This window comes from Ictidomys tridecemlineatus, chromosome 10 (assembly GCF_052094955.1).
Source record: "Ictidomys tridecemlineatus isolate mIctTri1 chromosome 10, mIctTri1.hap1, whole genome shotgun sequence".
In the NCBI taxonomy this organism is placed as follows: domain Eukaryota; kingdom Metazoa; phylum Chordata; class Mammalia; order Rodentia; family Sciuridae; genus Ictidomys; species Ictidomys tridecemlineatus.
The window spans coordinates 137,474,181-137,494,804 of NC_135486.1; the positions used below are offsets into that span (position 1 = coordinate 137,474,181).

General features: G+C 37.3%; 1 protein-coding gene across 1 annotated transcript in view; it reads left to right on the forward strand.

The window, feature by feature from the left end:
• LOC101962232 (ATP-binding cassette sub-family A member 17) overlaps positions 1-20,624 on the forward strand; it is a 104,382-nt gene that overhangs the window by 34,056 nt on the left and 49,702 nt on the right. Inside the window, exons 7-13 of the mRNA XM_078024467.1 lie at positions 1,830-1,946; positions 3,270-3,387; positions 8,168-8,341; positions 11,822-11,994; positions 12,909-13,052; positions 14,114-14,243; positions 17,678-17,832. Coding sequence (XP_077880593.1) covers positions 1,830-1,946; positions 3,270-3,387; positions 8,168-8,341; positions 11,822-11,994; positions 12,909-13,052; positions 14,114-14,243; positions 17,678-17,832 — 1,011 coding nt within the window. The remainder of the gene's footprint in view (positions 1-1,829; positions 1,947-3,269; positions 3,388-8,167; positions 8,342-11,821; positions 11,995-12,908; positions 13,053-14,113; positions 14,244-17,677; positions 17,833-20,624) is intronic.

The following is a 20,624-nucleotide window of genomic DNA, read 5'->3' on the forward strand; positions in this document are numbered from 1 at the left end:
TCCATTGATTTACATATTGCCATTCTAGTGTCTGATGTATTCTGCTGTCAGTCCTATTCTCTACTATCCCCCCTCCCCTCCCCTCCCCTTTTCTCTCTCTACCCCCTCTACTGTAAATCATTTCTTCCACTTGTATTATTTTGTCTTACCCCTCCTTTCCTCTTATATGTAATTTTGTATAACCCTGAGGATCACCTTCCATTTCCATGCAATTTCCCTTCTCACTCCTTTTCCCTCCCACCTCTCATCCCTGTTTAATGTTAATCTTCTTCTCAAGCTCTTCATCCCTACCCTGTCCTTGGTTACTCCCCTTATATCAAAGGAGCCATTTGGCATTTGTTTTTTAAAGATTGGCTAGCTTCACTTAGTATAATCTGCTCTAATGCCATCTATTTCCCTCCAAATTCTATGATTTTTGTCATTTTTTAATGCAGAGTAATACTCCATTGTGTATAAATGCCACATTTTTTTTATCCATTCATCTATTGAAGGGCATCTAGGTTGGTTCCACAATCTTGCTATGGTGAATTGTGCTGCTATGAACATCGATGTAGCAGTGTCCCTGTAGCATGCTCTTATTAGGTCTTTAGGGAATAGACCGAGAAGGGGAATAGCTGGGTCAAATGGTGGTTCCATTCCCAGCTTTCCAAGAAATCTCCATACTGCTTTCCAAATTGGCTGCACCAATTTGCAGTCCCACCAACAATGAACAAGTGTACCCTTTTCCCCCGCATCCTCTCCAGCACTTGTTGTTGTTGTTGGACTTCATGATGGCTGCCAATCTTACTGGAGTGAGATGGTATCTTAGGGTGGTTTTGATTTGCATTTCTCTGACTGCTAGTGATGATGAGCATTTTTTCATGTACTTATTGATTGATTGTATGTCCTCCTCTGAGAAGTGTCTGTTCAGGTCCTTGGCCCATTTATTGATTGGGTTATTTGTTATCTTATTGTCTAATTTTTTGAGTTCTTTGTATACTCTGGATATTAGGGCTCTATCTGAAGTCTGTGGAGTAAAGATTTGTTCCCAAGATGTAGGCTCCCTGTTTATCTCTCTTATTGTTTCTTTTGCTGAGAAAAAACTTTTTAGTTTGAGTAAGTCCCATTTGTTGATTCTAGTTGTTAACTCTTGCGCTATGGGTGTCCTATTGAGGAATTTGGAGCCCGACCCCACAGTATGTAGATCATAGCCAACTTTTTCTTCTATCAGACACCGTGTCTCTGATTTAATATCAAGCTCCTTGATCCATTTTGAGTTAACTTTTGTGCATGGCGAGAGAAAGGGATTCAGATTCATTTTGATGCAAATGGATTTCCAGTTTTCCCAGCACCATTTGTTGAAGATGCTATCCTTCCTCCATTGCATGCTTTTAGCCCCTTTATCAAATATAAGATAGTTGTAGTTTTGTGGATTGGTTACTGTGTCCTCTATTCTGTACCATTGGTCCACCCGCCTGTTTCCACCAACAGAATTTAAAATTAGGACGTATAAGAAACTTAGACTTTATCCTTGGGCCATAGGAGCCATCACTTGTAGGAGGCATTCAATAAATGAACTAATCAATAGTATACTTAGATTACTAAAGGGGAATAATTTTAATACAAGGCCTATTGTACTATATCTAAACCGATAAATACCACTCAACTCACTGGTTTGTACTCCTTTTTCCAACTCACACAGTCTCCCATTAGCCTCCACTAACTTCCCTTTCCAGTACAAACTCATGACTCCTTATTCCAGTCTGCTTGGGTCTTTATAACAGACTGCTGGATCAGACCAGAAAGGACTAAGCACTGGTCATAACATCTAGTTCTTCTGATTTTTCTAGGAATATATGTATATGATGGGATTGAACAGCTGGCTGCACTGGGTTGCTTGGTTCATCACATTCTTCATTTCTGTCTTCATTGCTGTTTCTATCATGACCATTCTCTTCTGCACAAAGGTACATGTCTTGTTCTTTAGGACATGCTAATCTATGAATGGGTGGGAAAGAAATGTGGTTTGGTGTGGTTATTGGTGACTGCTTGGAAAACCTCAGGTTGATACATGGCGGTGTTCACTGAAACTTTGGGGAATTAAGCAATTAGAATCTTTGCCTTCCTTCAGTTTCCTGATCTTCAAGTAGTGTACATGGGTGTGGCTAATTTCATTAGTAAAGTAGAATGCTAAAAGATGTACTTTTGGAAACTTTAAAATAATACAAATTTTAAACTTCACAAATAACTGATAGTAGTTATTATAAATGATAAAAAACTTTGTTTTACATTAATGGTATTATGGCTGTTTGTACTTTTACACAGTCAATGAAATTTTGCCAATTTACATTTAATGACTAAATTATAACCCCCTATTTGGATATATGAAAATTTATCTCCTAAATTGCTAAAATTATGTCAGTATGGGCAAAGGAAGGCAAGAAAACCCAGACCAAGTAGCAAAATATAGGAAACAAATAAAATGGCCAGAAAATACTAAAACAATATCATAATAAATAGGATATAAGATATAAAAATAAATACCAAATTTATCTGTTGTAATGATAATGAAAAGTGGGATAATTTATTAAAAGAAAGAAACATCTACATTGGGTCAAAAATTAAATCTAACTGGGTACAGTAGCACATGCCTATAATCTCAGTGACACAGGAGCCTGAGACAGGAGGATCCCAAGTTTGAGGCCAGCCTTAGCAATTTAATGAGTCTCTCAGCAACTTAGCAAGACCCTGTCTCAAACTAAAAAAATAAAAAGAGCTGGGGGTGTAGCGCATGATAAAGCACCTCTGGGTTCAATCCCTAGTGGCAAAAACACAAACAGACTCACAAATTTAAATCCAAACCTATGCTTTCCTCCCACAAAAAAAAAAAATACATGTACAGAGCATAATTTGTAAATGATGGAGGATGCTGACCAAATATCAGTCTCAAAAATTGAGTATAACCCAGGTGTGACAGCACATATCTGTAATCTCAGCAATTTGTGAGGTTGAGACAAGAGGCTGGCAAGTTCCATGCCAGCCTTGGCAACTTATCAAGACCCTGTCTCAAAACAAAAAATAAAAAGGTGTGGGATTGTAGCTCAGTGGTTGAGCACCCCTGAGTTTGATCCCCAGTGCCCCACCACCACACGCACACAAAACTGTGTATATTGTTTACTTTAAGATATCTTGAATTTTAAAAACATTTTGTGCAATGTTTTATGAGGCACTTTATGGTTTCTCCACATTCTTTCCATGTAAACATTATAGATCTGTGGATTGTTTTCTAGGTGGAAAACATGGCTGTGTTCAAGAATAGTGATCCTAGTTTGATTTTTGTTTTTCTAATGTGTTTTGCTGTTGCTACAATTTTCTTTGCATTCATGATCAGCACATTCTTCCAAAGAGGTGAGTTCTTTATATAATTTATATAATTTTCTATCAGAGGGTGTTTATGATTTTTTTAAATGGAAGCAATGTTGTTTCTATCACCTATATTATGGATACCCACATTCAAAAGAATGGACATGGACATCTACATCACGATCATACATATTAATTAAAATGATTAGGGACTGGGGTTGTGGCTCAGTGGTAGAGCACTTGTCTAGCATGTATGAGGCACTAGGTTCGATTCTTAGCACCACAAAAAAATAAATAAATAAAGGTATTGTGTCCAACTACAAACTAAAAACATAAAAAATAAAACAGAAGTGGTGAAAGAGGGGATCCCTGTCTTATTCCAGTTTTTAGAAGGAATGCTTTCAATTTTTATCTATTTAGAATGATGTTGGCCTGGGGCTTAGCACAGATAGCTTTTACAATGTCGAGATATGTTCCTGATATCCCTAGTTTTTCTAGTGTTTTGAACATGAAGGGGTACTGTTTTTTGTCAAATGTTCTTTCTACATCTATTGAGATGATCATATGATTCTCTTAAGTCTATTGATGTGATAAATTACATCTATTGATTTCTATATGTTGAACCAACTTTGCATACCTGGGATGAAACCCACTTGATCATGTGCACTGTCTTTTTGGTATGTTTTTGTATTTGATTTGCCAGAAGTTTATTGAAACTTTTTGTACCTGTGTTCATTGTATCTGGTCTGAACTTTTCTTTCTTTGATGTGTCTTTGCCTGGTTTTGGAATCAGGGTGATATTGGCCTCATAGAATGAGTTTGGAAGTGTTCCCTCATTATCTATTTCACAAAATAATTTGAAAAGTATTGGTATTAGTTCTTCTTTGAAGATCTTGTAGAACTCAGATGTGTATCCATCAAGTCCTGGGCTTTTCTTGCTTGGTAGGCTTCTGATGGCGTCTTGTATTTCTTTGCTTGAAATTGATCTGTTTAAATTGTGTATATCATCCTGATTCAATTTGGGCAAATCATATGACTCTAGAAATTTGTCAATGCCTTCAATATTTTATATTTTATTAGAGTACAAATTTTCAAAATAATTTCTAATTATTTCTGTGTTTCTGTAGTGTCTGTTGTAATATTTCCTTTTTAATCACGTTTGTTAGTAATTTGGGTTTTCTCTCTCCATTAGCATGGCTAAGGGCTTATCAATTTTTTTATTTTTTAAAAGAACAAACTTTTTGTTATGTCAATTTTTTCAGTTGTTTCTCTTAATTTCATTGATTTCAGTTCTGATTTTAATTATTTCCTGTTTTCTACTGCTTTTGGTGTTGTTTTTCTTTTTCTAAGGCTTTGAGATGTAATGTTAGGTCATTTATTTGTTGTCTTTTTTATTCTTTTAAGGAATGAACTTTCCTCTTAGTACTGCCTTCATAGGGTCCCAGAGATTTCATATGTTGTATCAGCATTCTCATTCACCTCTAAGAATTTTTTTCAAATATTTTTTTTAGTTTATTTATTTTTATGTGGTGCTGAGAATCAAACCCAAGGTCTCTCACGCACAAGGCGAGCGCTCTACCACTGAGCCATAACCCCAGCCCCATACGAATTTTTTATCTCCTCTTTGGTATCTTTTGCAACCCCTTGTTCATTCAGTACTACATTATTTAGTCTTCAGGTATTGGAATAGCTTTTATTTTTATTTTTTCATTTATTTCTAATTTCATTCCATTATTATCTGATAGAATGCAGAGTAGTATCTACTTTTTTGTGTTTGCTAAGAGTTGCTTTGTGGCATAATATACAGTCTATTTTAGAGGAGGATTCATGTGCTGCTGATAAAAAAGTGCATTCGCTCATTGATAGATGAAATATTCTATATATGTCAGTTAAGTCTAAGCTATTGATTGTATTATTGAGTACTATAGTTTCTTTGTTCAGCTTTTGTTTGGAAGATCTATCCCTTGGGGAAAGAGTTGTGTTAAAGTCATCCAGAATTATTGTGTTGTGGTCTATTTGACTCTTGAACTTGAGAAGAGTATGGTGAACGTAGATGCTCTGTTGTTTGGGGCATATATATTTATAATTATTATGTCTTGTTGGCATATGGTTCCCTAGAGCAGTTTGAAATGTCCTTATTTATCCCTTTTGTTTAACTTTAGCTTGAAGTCCACTTTATTTGACATGAGGATGGAAAGCCCTGATTGTTTCTGCAGTCCAAGTGAGTGGTATGATTTTTTCCAACCTTTCACCTTCAGTCTATGAATGTCTTTTCCTATGAGATGAGTCTCTTGGAGGCAGCATATTGTTGGGTCTTTTTTTTTTTTAATCCAATATGCCAATTTATGTCTTTTTTTAAAAAAATTATTTTTAGTTGCAAATGGACACAATACCTTTATTTTATTTGTTTTTATTTTTATGTGGTGCTGGGGATAGAACCCAGTGCCTCACTCATGCTAGACAAGCACTCTACCGCTGAGCCACAATTCCGGCCCCAAGTCTATGTCTTTTGATTGGTGAATTTAGGCCATTAACTTTCAGGATTATTTTTGAGACATGATTTGTATTCCAAGCCATTTTGTTTATTTTTGGTATTTAACTTGACTTGTTTTCTCCTTTGATTAACTTTTCCTTTAGTGTAATACTTCCCTCTGCTGATTTTCATTTCCTCCTCTTGGAAAATTTTGCCGAGGATGTTCTATAGTACAGGCTTTCTAGTTATAAATTCTTTTAACTTTTGTTTATCATAGAAGATTTTTATTTCATCATCAAATCTAAAGATTAATTTTGCTGGACATAAGATTCTTGGTTGGCATCCACTTTCTTTCAGAGCTTGGTAAATGTTGTTCCAGGATCTTCTAGCTTCAGGATCTGGATTAAAAAATCTCCACATATCCTAATTGTTTTTCCCCCTATATGTAATCTGATTCCTTTCTCTGGTGGCTTTTAAAATTTTTCTTCTTATTCTGTATGCAAGGCATTTTCATTATAATGTGCCTTGGTGTGGATCTGTTGTAATTTTGTACATTTGTTGTCCTGTAAGCCTCTTATATTTGGTTTTCCAATTCATTCTTCATGTTTGGAAAATTTTCTGATATTATTTCATTGAATAGATTGTTCATTCCTTTGATTTGGAACTCTATGCCTTCCTCTATCCCAATAACTCTTAAATTTGGTCTTTTTATGTTATCCCATATTTCTTTAATGTTCTGCTCATGGTTTCTTAGTATCTTCACTGTGTGGTCAACATTCGTTTCAAGATCATTTTGTCTTCATTATCTGAGGTCCTGTCTTCCAAGTGGTCTAATTTGTTAGTGATGCTTTCAATTGAGCTTTTGATTTGTTTATTGTTTCTTTCATTTCAAGGATTTCTGTTTGGTTTTATTTCAGAACCTCTATCTCCCTATTGAATTAATCTTTTGCTTCCTGTATTTGCTTATGTAGCTCTTTATCAAAATGATCTTTTGCTGCCCATATTTCTATTATATCATTCTTTAATTCACAGAACATTTTAGTTTTGTACATCCTGAACTCCCTCTCTGTCATTTCTTCTGTTGTCATGGCCATGGATTCTAATAATGTAGTATCTTGATTTGTTTGGGGCACTTTCTTCCCATGTTTTTTCATGTTGTTTGTATGTCTTCCCTTCTAACACTGCAGATCCATGGCATTACTGTTTTTACCTATAGGCTTATAGTGCCCCTGCAGGTTTCTAATACCTCTCCTTTGAGGGGAAGATCAATTGTTAACAGAACCCAATATAAACAATATACAACCTTAAACCAAATAGTTGCTATTAAGGTGTTTCTGGTTTAGTCACAATTTACAGAAATGGTGAGTTCAATTATAATCTACATTATAAACAGTAGGTTTGCAAGAGTTTTCAGTTTCCAATGGTGGACAAAGAATTTGGGGGTGGGGGTGGGTGAAGGGTAGGATGAGATTCTTGAGGGGGTAGGAGGTGAGGATATAGAGTTATTAGATCTTAGGAAGTTTGAAAGGAATCTAAAGAAGATGGTTAGTAGCAGGAGAAGAGAGAGGAAGTGATTTTGGGTAGACAAGTTGTTGGGGAGATGGTAGAGTACCTAAAACAAACACACATAAATATTAAGAAAAGTAAAAATCGAACCCAGTGCCTCACATGTGCCACGCAATTGTGTTACCGCTAAACCACAGCCACAGCCTATATTTTCAATTCTTATTCTTTTAACTTTCTAGGAGTTAAATATCTGTATTTTATTTGAGTTTAGCTCCCAGATGTCAGCCAGATTGGCCTTGTATCCAAATTTTGAGCCACTATGTCTACAGACTGAAAAACCTTGAATTCTTTACCATAACTCACTAGTTTCAAGACATTAAACAAATTTATTTTGTGTGACTAAGCTTCATTTTTCTCCTCTGAAAAACAGGGAAGTTATGAAGATTCAATAGGATGATGTATATATATATATATAAAGTACTTGGCATATTGCCTGGTAGGAATTAATAGCTGCTTTTCAAACTACCACTCATCTTTGAAGAAGAGGGCTTTTGTTGTAGGAGAAATTAATGCAGTTTTAAAGAGAGAAAGTTTTACACAGATATTTATGCCTTTATATAAAGGTCATTTCACATTTTAAGTGCTACAAATATTTTTCATCTTAATCCAGTGAGTGTACGACTATAAAAGGTCTCTATCAAAATTTTTTAAGAGATTGCTTCTTCTCTGAAATGCTGAGACAAACACAGAGATACTTGCCTTACTGTGGCAGGGAAAAAAAGGATATGTCATAGTTCTTTGTGCATTACTAATGAAATTCTTGATATCTTCCATCTAAATTTGCAGCACACGTTGGAACTGCCTCAGGAGGTATCATCTTCTTCTTCACCTACCTCCCCTACCTGTACCTCACTTTCAGCTATCACCAGAGGAGCTACTTTGAAAAGATAACCTTTTGTCTCTTCTCAAATGTTGCCATGGCAATGGGAGTCCACTTCATGTCCATGTTTGAGGCAAAAGGTGAGATTTATCTTTCCCAAGCTCTCTCAAGGGTAGTGCCTGGATGTTTTGCCCCAGGCAAGGCTGACCTTCATTTTTTTTTTTTTAAAGAGAGAGTGAGAGAAGGAGAGAGAGAGAGAGAGAGAGAGAGAGAGAGAGAGAGAGAGAGAGAGAGAGAGAATTTTTAATATTTATTTTCTAGTTTTTTAGTTCTCGGCGGACACAACATCTTTGTTGGTATGTGGTGCTGGAGATCGAACCCAGGCCGCACGCATGCCAGGCGAGCACGCTACCGCTTGAGCCACATCCCCAGCCCCTGACCTTCATTTACCAATAAATATAACTGACACAGTTCATTCAGTGTTCTGAACATTTACATTATTCTTAGAACTGTGGTAGATACTTTGTGCAACTCTAAGGAAATACACAATATGGTTCAAACCATACAATTTACAGTAAAATTGGAAAGCTGTTTGTGATGACACATGTCTATAATCCCAGCTACTTGGGAGGCCAAGGCAGGAGGATCACAAGTTCAAGACCAACTTGGGCAACATAAGGAGACTGTGAAAAGGGCTGGGGATGTAACTCAGTGGTAGAGCACCCCTAGTTCAATCCCCAGTAGTGAAAGAAAAAAAATAACCAACATATTTGGGGAAAAGAACTAAATCATATTAAATAATTAGGAAATTAGAATTGAATGTGGTGGTGTGCACTTGTAGTCCCAGCTATTTGAGAGGCTGAGGGAGGAGAATCACTTGAGTTCAGAAGTTTGAGGCTAGCCTGAGCAACATAGCAAGACTCAAAAAAAAAAAGAATTAGGAAATTAAATGCCTATGTAATTATAGATACAAAATATGGAGACTTATGATTAGAAGCTTGGATAATACTTTAAAACTTTACAGATATATATCATATATTATTCTTATTGCCTTTAGTGTTTCTTCTTTTTTTAATGAGTTCTCTTTTTTAAAGACTTTTTAAATATCTTTATTTATTATTTATTTTATTTTTATGTGGTGCTGAGGATCAAACCCAGGGCCTCACACCTGCAAGGCAAGCACTCTACCACTGAGCTACAGCCCAGCCCCTAGTGTCTCTTCTTTCACAGGTTGATCTAGGAGACTATATTAGTCAGTTTCATGTTACTATAATAAACTACCTGAAATAATTTACTTACAAAGAGAATGGTTTGTTTTGCTCACAGTTTGGAGGTTATAGTTGAAGAGCAGGTAGCCTCAGTGCTTTGGGCCTCTCGGAGGTTGACACATCATGCTGATATGACTATGTAGAACAAACTTCCTACATAATAAGGAAAGGAGTGAAGAAAAAATGAAGAAATTTGGGTCACATAATCCCCTTTAAGGGCACACCCCCTAGTTATCTAAAGATCTCCCACTAAGCCCCATATGCTGAAGATTCTACCTCTCTATATGCCGGCTTGAGGAATATGCTTTTAACATGTTCTTTAATCAGGTTTCTATTACTATGACAAAATAACTGAGATAATCAAATTAAAAAGAGGAAATGTTTATAATTCACAATTTTTGAGATTTCAGTCCATTGAAAAGAATGAAAAATATTGACACTAAAATTAAGATACCATAAAGAGAAGACAAAGATAAACAACAGAGTGGGAGAAGATACTTGTAACACATTTAACTGACAAAAGGCTTATATCCAGAATATTTGAAGAACTCATAAAATCAGTTGAAAATGTTATCTTATAGTTCAAAAAGTTAGGTGGAAAATTTTTTAATTAAAATTTAAAAATTAGAAGAAAATACTTGATTAGTCACTTTATGAGAAAGGATACTCAGCTGAGTACAGTGGCACATGCCTGTAATCCCAGCTACTTAGGAAGCTGAGGCAGGAGGATGTTTGAGGAAGTTTGCAAGTTTGAGGCCAACCTGATCAACTCAACCTTATATTTATAATGAATAAAAATAAAGTTAACTGACAATCAAAGGTCTACAGAATTGTGGAAACCTTTATGCTTTTCTTCTACTTGGACACTGTAGACTGTCCTAGATGAGGAGGTCTCTGACTTTCATGAATCATGCATAATTAATGTTTATTGCCACTTTGGAATCAGTCCTGATATGTACAAAATTTTTAACCCAAAATGCAAAAAAAAACAGAATGAAAGGCAAATCGGAGACTCTCTTACCCACAAGGACCTTAGAGATTACCTGGCCTCTGCTTTCACAGCATGTCCTGTGACCAGCAGCTTCAGCCCTACTAAAATATTGTTAGACATGCAGAGTCTCAAGCCCACCAAGACAGACCTCATCAGTCTACATTTTAACAGAATTCACAAGTGATTAGTAAGTACCTTAACATTTGGGGAGCACTGAGATAGCCTGTCTGTCTGCTCTCAGTACTTGAATCTTTCCTGTGGTGTTAGTGATTTCTAACTCCTCCATCCTTTGTGGAAACAGAAGACATGCAGCATTTTGGATGCTTTAAATGAAAAGCTTTGTCAGCTCATGTTCAGATTAAACACTTGGCTCACACAGGATACATATATACCCAGGAATGGAGCCAAAGCCTTCCTCAGTGCTTTCCTTTATTTGTGGAATAAGTATGTGTTCAGTATCTTCTGTGTAATAGACCCTGACAGTAAATAAGCAGATTCACAATGCAGTGCAGGACCTTTTATGAGTTAATACAGGGTGTTCCAAATGCATATGGGTTGGGTATCTCACTCAAACAAGGAGAGTGGGTACACATGATTCTTGGGTAAGTACTACCTGCTCTGATCTTTAAGGTAAGATTAGCCAACAAAGAAGATGCAAGAGGAGTAGAAAAGCATTCCAGATAGTGTGTGCAGAAATATGGAGATGTGTCTTGGGTCACCCAGTTTCTTTCTTTCTTTTTTTTAACTTTATTTAATTAATTAATTTATTTATTTTTTATGTGGTGCTGAGGATGGAATGCAAGGTCTCACATGTACTAGGTAAGCATTCTACTACTGAGCCACAACCCCAGCCCCCAAGTTTCTTACTTTTTGGTGTCAGTGAAAGCACTACCACCTTTTTGATAATAATAAAAATTCTTTTTCTAGCCTAATGTGTATGTCTATAATACCAGCTACTCAGGAAAATGAGGCAGGAGAATTGCAAGTTCAAAGCAAGCCTGGAAAACTTAGTGAGACTCTGTCTCAGAAGGAAAAATAAAAAAGGGGTGGGGATGTAGCTCAGTGTTAGAGCACTTGCCTAACACTCACAAGGCCTTAGGTTCCATCCCCAATACCACACACACACACACACACACACACACACACACACACACACTCACACAAAGAAAAAAAAACAGCAACAACAATAACAACAAAAGTTTAGCTCTTAGACACAACTCCTCTATCTCTCTCTTTCCCTATGTCTCATGTTGGTCCCATAATGCCCTAGCAGAAACTGGCCTGTTTCCTGACTCTTATTGGATAGGTCAGTTGGCTTCTCTGCCTTTGATGTAGTGAATGTCCTCCTTCCTTTGTAACAGGCACAGGCATCCAATGGAAGAATATGGGCAGTATCCGTGGAGAGTTTAGTTTCATTCAGGTGATGCTGATGCTCCTGCTGGATTCATTATTGTACTGTGTAATAACCTGGTATGTGGAATCCGTTTTCCCAGGGAAGTTTGGGATACCCAAGCCTTGGTACTTCTTTGCCATGGTGAGTTCTAATGCTGCTGCTTTATAGATGGATGTTAGGCTTTTTATTATTTGTCATCAATATTCCTACATCTCTCAGTGATGTCCTGATCAAAATCTCATCCTCAGGAGGTCTCTGGCCAGGGTTCATTCCAAACCATTAGCTTGTAGCTGCCAGTGGTGCATAATTAACACTGAGTCTTAGTTTCCCTGATTCTTGCCCCACTGCTGGGGTGAGGTGTCAGTACCATGTAGTCTCCCCCAGAGTGCCTGCGATGCCTTAACTTGGGCCTACTAAGTATCAGGTCCCATATTCTCCTATAGGACTCAATGTCCAACATGCTAGAGATCCCACATACCCTTTCCCCATTGAGGTGTGCTGATGAGGTGGCCCTGAAGTTCTTTGAGACCTCTGTGCCATCTCTCAAGGCTCTAAAAAGGCCACCGTTTTCCTTCTCTCCCATGATAACTAAGTTTTTCTTACAAGTTAAGTGACTTAGTCTGCTGCAGTGGCCTCTGGTGGCCACAGACCTGTAGGATCTTGACTGAATCACACAGGCACTTGTTGGGACCTCTGCCAAGACTTCCTCGCTTCCATTCTCGGAGTGTGGGGAAATGGGTAGGGTTACTTCTGGTATTTCTCTAGGTTTCAGCCCAGACTGCTGTCTTAGTAGTTTTCTAAGTACCTTGAGCCTAGAGATTAGTTAGTTAGCTTTCCTAGCTCATTCCTCTGGACCATGGGTTATAGATTGAAATGCAGTTGACTGGTAATGAGTCCACAAGTGAGCTGATGAACTTTCTCAGGCATCATTAAATATTTGATATGAGTAAACTGCAGGTCAGAGAGAGAAGATTTAACTTACCACAGTATTTATCTTCCAGAAGATAAAGTCAGTCCACCTATATGATTAATGTATATGTTGACTTCCTCTGCAGCCCTCCTACTGGCATGGAAAGCCTATTCCAGTTACACATGCACTACTGGACATGGGTGATCCTAATGAAACTCCAAAAAAGGAGTTCATGCAGGAAGAGCCAACAGATCTGATAAGAGGAATTGAAATCCAGCATCTATGCAAGGTACTGGCTCATATATATAATGTCTTTCCAAGGACTTAAGAATCAGCCCATAAAAGCCTGTTTTATTCTAACAGTGCTTACAAGGTACACTTTGTGACTGAGAATTAAAATTCTTTCTGTAATGCCATCCTCAGACTTAGAGATAGAACTTGAAATATCTTGTTCTGTTTCCTGTCGTGGAGTTAAGTGACTGGATGGCCTGTCTGGTGATCTGTCTCTTAGAGGCAGTCTCCTCTCATACTGTAGTGCCAAACACCCACCATTGGAGACGTGCTGGAATTCAGCCATTTGGTGGGTAACTTATCTGTCAAATCAAACTAGATTTGACAGATTCCATGGTTAGCATATCAGTGCAGAAGGAGGTAAATGTCCCTTCACAGTGTCTGCCAGCCTTGCTCCACCAAGTGCCCTGTGTCAACTTAGGACTACAGTGACAGGATGTGAGTTCAGTGCCTTAGTATCCTGCAGAGCATGGGTGTTCTGTTTGAATGTCTGTTCTTCAATTATGAGGAAGTGGTGGGTATATTTATGTAATTTTTAAAAATGGTATTTAAAGTACTGGAGACATTTGACTTGGAAAACAGGTGACTCTAAGATTCCTTACCCAGATCAATAACCTCACATGGAAGAGGCAGGGTGCCCTTTCTCAGGGGCCTAGCTCGGTAAAAGGGCAAGGTCTAGTTCCAGATGTAGGGAAAAGATTGTTGTTTATGCTTAAGTACTTCATTCTTGAGTTCTAAGCCCTCTGTGGTTCTAGGTATCAGGGGAAAGGTGCCATTGAAATTGCTCCAGATCACCCTCCTCAGAGGCATAATAAAATAAGTCATTTCCTTTTAGATTCCCACTTGGATTCCCACAGATTAACTTTTGAGAGAAGTTGATGTGGGTATGCAGTTTGTTATAGTCTCTTCAGAAATGTCTCCTGCTTGGTGGGTGCTATTCTCAGCATCGCATATAAATAAATAAAATAAAGGTCCATCAACAACTAAAAAAAATATTTTAAAAAAATGCCTTCTGCATGTGTGTGTCACTCTGTCAGTCATACCTTGACCTTCCCACAGGTATTTTACAGAAGAGGGAATGCACACATAGCAGTCAAAGATCTGAGCATGAATCTGTACAGAGGTCAGATCACTGTTCTTCTGGGACACAACGGAGCAGGAAAAACCACCACCTGCTCCATGCTCACAGGTACCTGGGTGGGGTCAGCCCTCCCGAGGAAACACTGAAGAAATCATTGAGTAGGTCTAGATTTGGGGCTCCATCTTCCCTGTTAGATTTCACTGACATTTTGATAGTAAGCATTGTTTTATTGTTTGTTTTACCATCTATGTAATATCTGGTTGTTTAGTTTACTCTGCACCATGTTTACTTTGCCTCTTTCAGTCAATATGCAGAACTTAATTTCTTTACCAGGAGAAGTCATGAACACTGAATAGCAGTTAGAACCTTCCTGCTACAGAGAGGCGTGAACTAATCTCTTAACAAAAACATTACCCATTTATTTGCTTTCGATTGTCACAAATACTTTTAGACTGGTAACTGCAAAGTTAGGTATGATGGTGGATACCTATAATCCCAGCTACCCAGGAGGCTGAGGCAAAAGGATCATGAATTTGAAGCCAGCCTGGGAAACTTAGTAAGATCCTGTCTCAAACTTAAATGTAAAGGACAAGGGATGCTGCTTAGAGGTAGGGATTTTATCTATCATGTTTGAGACCCTGGATTTAATCCCTGGTACCTCCTCCCCCCCAAAAAAGGATACCTGGTGAATTATTTTAAAATGATTCTAATTTCAGAATAATTTATATACCTAAGTAATTATTTTACATTCTATCAAATAAATAATATTCTGTGATAGGAAAGGCAGCAGAATACAACAGACACGAGTATGGCAATACGTAAATCAATGGAAGTGTAACTGATGTGATTCTGCAATCTGTATAAGGGGTAAAAATGGGAGTTTATAACCCACTTGAATCAAAGTGTGAAATATGATATATCAAGAACTATGTAATGTTTTGAACAACCAACAATAAAAAAAATTAAAAAAGAAAAAAAAGAAATTTGAAAAAATTCATGCAAGAAACATATTTATTGAGGGTTTAACATACATAAAGCCCTGAACAAAACCAATAAGATGCACTTCATGGAGTTCTTAAAGCCAACAGGTTCTCCTTGCAACAACAGAATACCATACTGTTGAGAAACTTCTAGCACTTAAAGTCTGGCTGCTGTGATCTCTTCACATGTTGCCAATATGAATGTATTCAGTCTTCCATCAAAAACATTTGAAGAGCAACCAAATAGTGACGCTTGGGGAGAGGTGCCTGTGGCCACCCCTCTTGTATTAGGACTTAGAAAGCCATCTCAGCCCAGTTTGTACTAAAGTGGAGGAACTCTGTGTGTGTAAAAACTGGGGACTGAGCCTGTCAGCTTTCTGGATAGGGTCAAGCAGATTCTCTTTCAGGTTAGGCCTTGCTGCTCCTGGAAGTGTGACCAGTTAGGGAGGGCCTCTCCCCTTACATGGGCTTGTGAGTTCCACACCATCAGGAGGGAGATCCAGCTATACCCTCTAGGGTGAGAAGTGTCAAGCAGACAAGTTAGGTACCAGATTGTTTAGGGAAGCCACCTGTTTGCTTCATCTCATAGACCCTTCCCTTATTGCATTCCCTTTTGATTGTCTCTAGTATTCCTCAAAGTCTGTAATTATCTCATTTATTTGTATATATGTGTTATTTCTTTATATCTGCCATCCCATTCTGCACCTGAGGAAACCTATTCTGTTAACTTCTGGATCCATAATTCCTAGATAGTGCTTACACTGCATAGGTACTCAATAAATATTATAAATAAATGACTAAATTAATCCATTAACATAATTGCAAATGCTGCCAAAAAGCTATGAATGCTATATCAGAGAAGCCCCACCACAGTTTCTACCAGCATGACATGGCATAGAAAAATGTTAACCCTGCCCTGGTGAAAGTGCAGCCACTAAGACTTATACGATTGGATTCAGGACATCTGAATATGCTAAGCTGGGAAGAAAAGTCTGGTTGCTTGCCAGGAAGACTAAGAGCAAAGGGCTTCCATATGGTAATTGTTTGCAAAAAGGCCCCAAACCTGGCACTGGCATGTTTAATATTTCAGACCACATTTCTCTGCCCAGTAAAGTTATTTGGCTTTTGAATTTTCTATAAGTTCTTCTGTTGTAACTTTATATAAAAGACTTGTTACAAGTTGCTATAAAATAGTATCACTTTTTTCCCCCTTTTACTTTCCAAACAATCATGGATACTTTATTATATACAGCCAAGGTGGAAGATCCAAACACCCAGCAGCTGGTAATGTAGCAGTTAGTATCAAAAACCTTTAAACTCTTGCCTTCCTTTTGGCTTACCAAATCTAATTATACTAATTTAGAATAAGGAGATAAGTAAGCAAAATTTTCATGTATGTTTATGCTCATGAAAAGTTGCACATAATACAAATATCCGTAGGTCTGGGTTGAATAAATAGAGTAGATTTGTAACAATGAAATCCTTTTAGCACTTAAAATTGATACAGATTTTTTTAATGGAGATAATTTTTTTAACCTTTATTTCACTTATTTATTTTTATGTGGAGCTAAGGATCCAACCCAGGGTCTCACATGTTCGAGGCAAGCGTTCTACCGCTGAGCCTTAACCCCAGCCCAATACAAATGTTTTTGATGTGAACAAAATGAATTCAACCATACTTTGTTATATTTAGAAAAATGTTAAAAACAGAATTTGTATTTTCCCATTTTAATTAAAAATTAATTGTGTGAATGGGGTAGTACCTCAGTGGTACAGTGCCTAGCATGCTGGAGGCCCTGGGTTCAATCCCCAGCACTGTAACAAATAAATAAATATGTGAGACTGTATGCATAAAAAATACCTAAGTTTATACAGCAAAATGTTAACATAGAATTATCTTTTAATGATGGCATTTTTATAACCTTTGCTTTTTTTTTCGGGGGTCATACTGGAGATAGAACCCAGGACCACTTGTGCTGTCAAAATCCTCACAATCCAATCATTTCCCAAAAGCCCTGTCTCTTGAAACTTGCTGTACTGGGGACCAAACCTTCAACACATAAGACTTTGGGGGGACATTCCAAGTTCAAACCATAATACTGGCATATATTTGGCAGTGTGTGCAGTTATTCATCGATGATATTTTGAGGGGATCAGAGATAAGTACAGATCTTGCCAAGCATCTTAATTCAAAACTGTTAGTTTCTCCAAATGCTTTTCTCTTTCACCATATTTACTATTCATCCAAATCACTGTTTATTCCTTACAATAATATGATTTGCTTCACAAGCGCCTATGTTGTTTTGTTCACTTAACCAGATTGATTCTCAAAAGCAGGAGGAAGAATGACATCTCCTATTTCTAATAATCTCCTCTTTCTAATAATCTCCACTGTCATACATATTCATTGGATGTTACTAGCTGACTGATGGTGGCAGAATAAGTAGAATAGGGACAGTCTGTTGGAGAACAAGCAAGTAAAGCAGGGGTAATTATTAGTCTTTTTACTGATGCATATGCTAATCAAAGATGACTTAGGGTGTCTCTTTCACTTTGTTCTAGGTCTTATTTCCCCTTCAAGTGGACAGGCATATATCAATGGATATGAGATTTCAAAAGACATGGTTCAAATCAGGAAGAGCATAGGCTGGTGCCCACAACACGATATCTTATTTGATAACTTCACAGTAGCAGAACATCTTTTTTTTTATGCTCAGGTGAGTTGGAAAATAACTGGAATGTTTCTACTGTTCATTCTTGACAATGGTGAGATATACTGTAGCTCTCTGATTCAGCCTGGGAGAATCTGTTAGGAGAAAACTCATGTTTCTTTACTCTCAATACTTCTACACAAAACATGTGGGTGGGGTGGTTCCCACACCAGCCAGTTCTCCAAAAATCAAGTAGGTATCCTACAGTTCTGATTCTAACTACCCGGAGGCAGTATAGACCCTCCCCCAACCCCGGGTTAAGGGCTTATTCTCACAAGATTGCCCACCCTCCACTTCAGATACCAATTACAAGTTCCTGTCACCCATACTTGGGGCCAGCTGGCTGTCCATCAAGGGTTCCCACAGACCCCTCCTCAGGTTCAATAATTTGCTATACCAGCTCATAAAACTCAGGAAAACATTTACTTATGTTGACCAGTTTATTGTACAGGGAATTATAAAGGATACAGATGAACACCCAGAGGATATTCAGAGTAAGAGATGTGGTAAAGTATGTGTGGCACACCCTTTTAGCACAATACACTCCTAGCAGTTTAAAATGCTCACTAATCTAGAAGTTCTCCAATCTCCATAACCTAGAGACTATTTATTTGGGCTTTATTATGTAAGCATGACTGATTATTAGTTCAATCACCAACCTCTTTCCCTAGTCCCTGGAGAATACAGAGTGGGACTGAAAGTTCCAAGTATGTAATCATGGCTTGGTCATTCTAGTGACTAACCCTCATCCTAAGGTTGACCAGGAACCAACAGAGTCATCTCACACAGGTCACGGTGTGTGGCTAAATATTAGACTAAATATTAGAACTAGAATGAGGATACCAGTTCAAGGCAACTTAGTGAGACCCTATCTCAAACAATTTTTAAAAAGGATTGGGGAAGGTAGGGGTTATGGCTCAGTGGTAGAGTGCTTGCCTAGCATGTGTGAGGCACTGGGTTTGATCCACAGCACCACATAAAAAATAAAATAAAACAAATAAAATAAAGGTATTGTGTCCATATACAACTAAAAAATATTTTTAAAAACGATTGGGGATGTGTCTCAGTGATAAAACACCCAGGTTCAATCACTATTACAAAAAAAGTTACCTCGTTAAAACAAAAAACACTCCTGTAACCCAGAAAATTTCCAGGGATCTAGGAGCTGAATAGCAGATAAAATCAAGTATCAAGTCAAAGGCTAAATATTAGATTAAATTTTAGAATTAGAATTGTTAGAACTAGACTTCTTATCATTCAGGAAGTTACAAGGGCTTTGGGGGCACTGACTCAGAAAGCAGGGTAGAAATCAAATATGTATTTCTTTTCATCATAGTTTCAATAATGCTGGACACTATTCCCCAAATATTCAGAGAGGGGGAGGGGCATGATTTCTGAGTGAAAGGATTTTTAGAAACCATTATATTTATTGTTATATTTTATGGAAATAAAATTCACATAACATAAAAGTCATTATTTTACTCATTTTATAATATTAATTTAGTGGGTTTTAGTACACTCAGTTTTGTGCACTCACTACCACTATCTAACTGCAAAACACTTTCCTTTTTTTATATATTTTTTAGTTGTAGATGGACATAATGCCTTTATTTATTTTTATGTGGTGCTGGGGATCAAACCCAGTGCCTCACACGTGCTAGGCAAGTGCTCTAACACTGAGCCACAACCCCAGCCCCTGCAAAACACTTTCATCAAAGAAAAACTTGTACATTAAAATCACTCTTCATTTCTCTATTCCACCAGCCACTGGCAATCGCTAATCTGCTTTCTGTTCTACAGATTTGTCTTAGATATTTCATATAAATGCCATCATGCAATATGTGACTTATTTCATTTAGTATTATGTTTTTAAAGTGTATCCACATTTTATCCTGTATAATTAATACTTCACTTCTTTTATTTATTTATTTTTGCAGTACTAGAGATTGAATTCATGACCTTGCATATGGTAGGCAATTATTGAACTATATCCCTATCCCTTTTTTTCATTATTATTTCAAGATAGGCTTTAAGTTGCCCAGGCTGGCCTTGGATTTGTAATTCTCCTGCTTCAACATCCTGAGTAGCTAGGGTTACAGGTGTGTGCCACCAGTCCCAGCAATACTTTGCTCCTTTTAATAGCTGACTACATCTCCATTGCATGGTTAGAGCAACTTTTGTTTATCCACTCATCAGTTGATGTACATATGAGTTATTTCTACCCTTTGATTATTGTGAATAGTGCTTCTATGAACCTTGGTGTATAAATTTTTGTTTGAACGTCTGTTTTGGGTTATTTGGGGTATATACCTAGAAGTGAAATTCTCAAGTTGTGGTAACTATATGTTCAACTTTTTAAAAAAGAAACTGTCAGTGTAGTGGGTGTGAAGTAGTATCTCTGTGTTTCATTGCATTTCCCTGGTGACTGATGATAGTATCTTTTCATGTGTTTGTTGGCTGTTAGTATACTTCCTTGGAAAAATGTCCAATTTCTTTGCTCATTCTTCAGATGGGTTGTTTATCTTTTTGTAGTTGAACTTTTAAAAATATTTTTTAGATGTTGATAGACCTTTATTGGATTCATTTATTTATATGTGGTTCTGAGAATCGAACCCAGGGCCTCACACATGCTAGGCAAGTGCTCTTACCACTGAGCCACAACTCCAGCCCCTGTAGTTGAATTTTAAGACATATTTTTATTAGGAGCTAGATACTAGACCCTTATCAAATATATGGTTTGTAATTTCCCCCCCATTCTGTGCATTGTCTTTTCTCTTTATTGATGCTTTTTTCCCTTT